Source organism: Sinocyclocheilus anshuiensis, unplaced genomic scaffold (assembly GCF_001515605.1).
Source record: "Sinocyclocheilus anshuiensis isolate Anshui unplaced genomic scaffold, SAMN03320099.WGS_v1.1 C32404682, whole genome shotgun sequence".
NCBI lineage: Eukaryota > Metazoa > Chordata > Actinopteri > Cypriniformes > Cyprinidae > Sinocyclocheilus > Sinocyclocheilus anshuiensis.
Genome location: NW_015615984.1, coordinates 1 through 947, shown reverse-complemented (window position 1 = coordinate 947; position 947 = coordinate 1). Strand labels below are relative to the sequence as shown.

Sequence of the window (947 nt, the reverse complement as noted above, 5' to 3'; positions counted from 1 at the left end):
CAGGTCTTTGATGAAGAACTGGCAGTTTGAGTTCCATTTAGGGTTTAGAGTGTCCTGCAGCGTCTTAGTGACGTGACACTGAGAGCCCATCGTCACCTCACAGTATGGGTTACTCTTCCCTGTACACGCACAATGGCCATTTATGATATAATCAATAGAACTAAAATGTTTACAACCTAGTAAAGCACCTTAAATCTTATTATGCAGTATTCATTCTTTACCATTTGAGCGGCAGGGCTTTAACTCAATGCCTTCAACAATGTTCACCATTAGCCGCCCGATACCAGTGGCCCTCTGAGACCTCACTGCAAACATAATGGAAACACAAAACCAGTGCTTAGCAAACACTCAGGGCATGCATTGCTTTATTAAAGCAGCGAGATGTGAGACAAACCCAAGTAGGCTTTCTCTCTCTTCTTCTTCTCTGTTTCGATGAAGAGCTCAGATGCAGCTTTGATCTTCTGCACCCAAGCCGTCCTGCAGGATTACAGGATGGAAGAGAAGAACATTGTCAAGATACAGTATGTGTGTGCTCTTCAAAAATGTCTGAGTATTAATTGATTAATAGGTACAGTTGTAAATACAACACAAATAATTATCAAATACCGCTCGTTGATGCTCTCAGCCCGTATAGTGTAGACTCTGTCGATGTGAGATATGTGGAATATGGGTTCATCTCCTGAAGGATCAGTGGGCAGCTTCACCAGCACCTCATTGAGAAAGATGGGCTGCAGAGGTCAATGAGTCGGATTAAAGGTCAAGGAATAAATATCATATTAAAGGTCAAAAACTGACTGCAAATAAATAACGGTCTCACCGTTTTGTACATGCGATACTGCAGGTGGGATTTCGCACTGAAGACTTTGTCCGTTCCAGACGAGCCTAGAGGTTTGATGATCTGCGTGAGGAGCAGGAAATCGTTAAACAGGAAGCCGTAAAGCTCCTTG

At 43.1% G+C, this 947-nt stretch overlaps 1 protein-coding gene across 1 annotated transcript; it reads right to left on the bottom strand.

Moving 5' to 3' along the window:
• Positions 1–23: 23 nt before the first annotated feature.
• LOC107682612 (intersectin-1-like) lies at positions 24–941 on the bottom strand (the record flags this gene model as incomplete). Its single annotated transcript, XM_016478798.1, has 5 exons — positions 818–941; positions 607–728; positions 395–477; positions 222–305; positions 24–119 (listed from the first exon to the last, which is right to left on the bottom strand). Coding segments are annotated over exons 1-5 (397 nt in total), but the record flags the coding sequence as incomplete, so codon positions are not given.
• Positions 942–947: the final 6 nt, after the last annotated feature.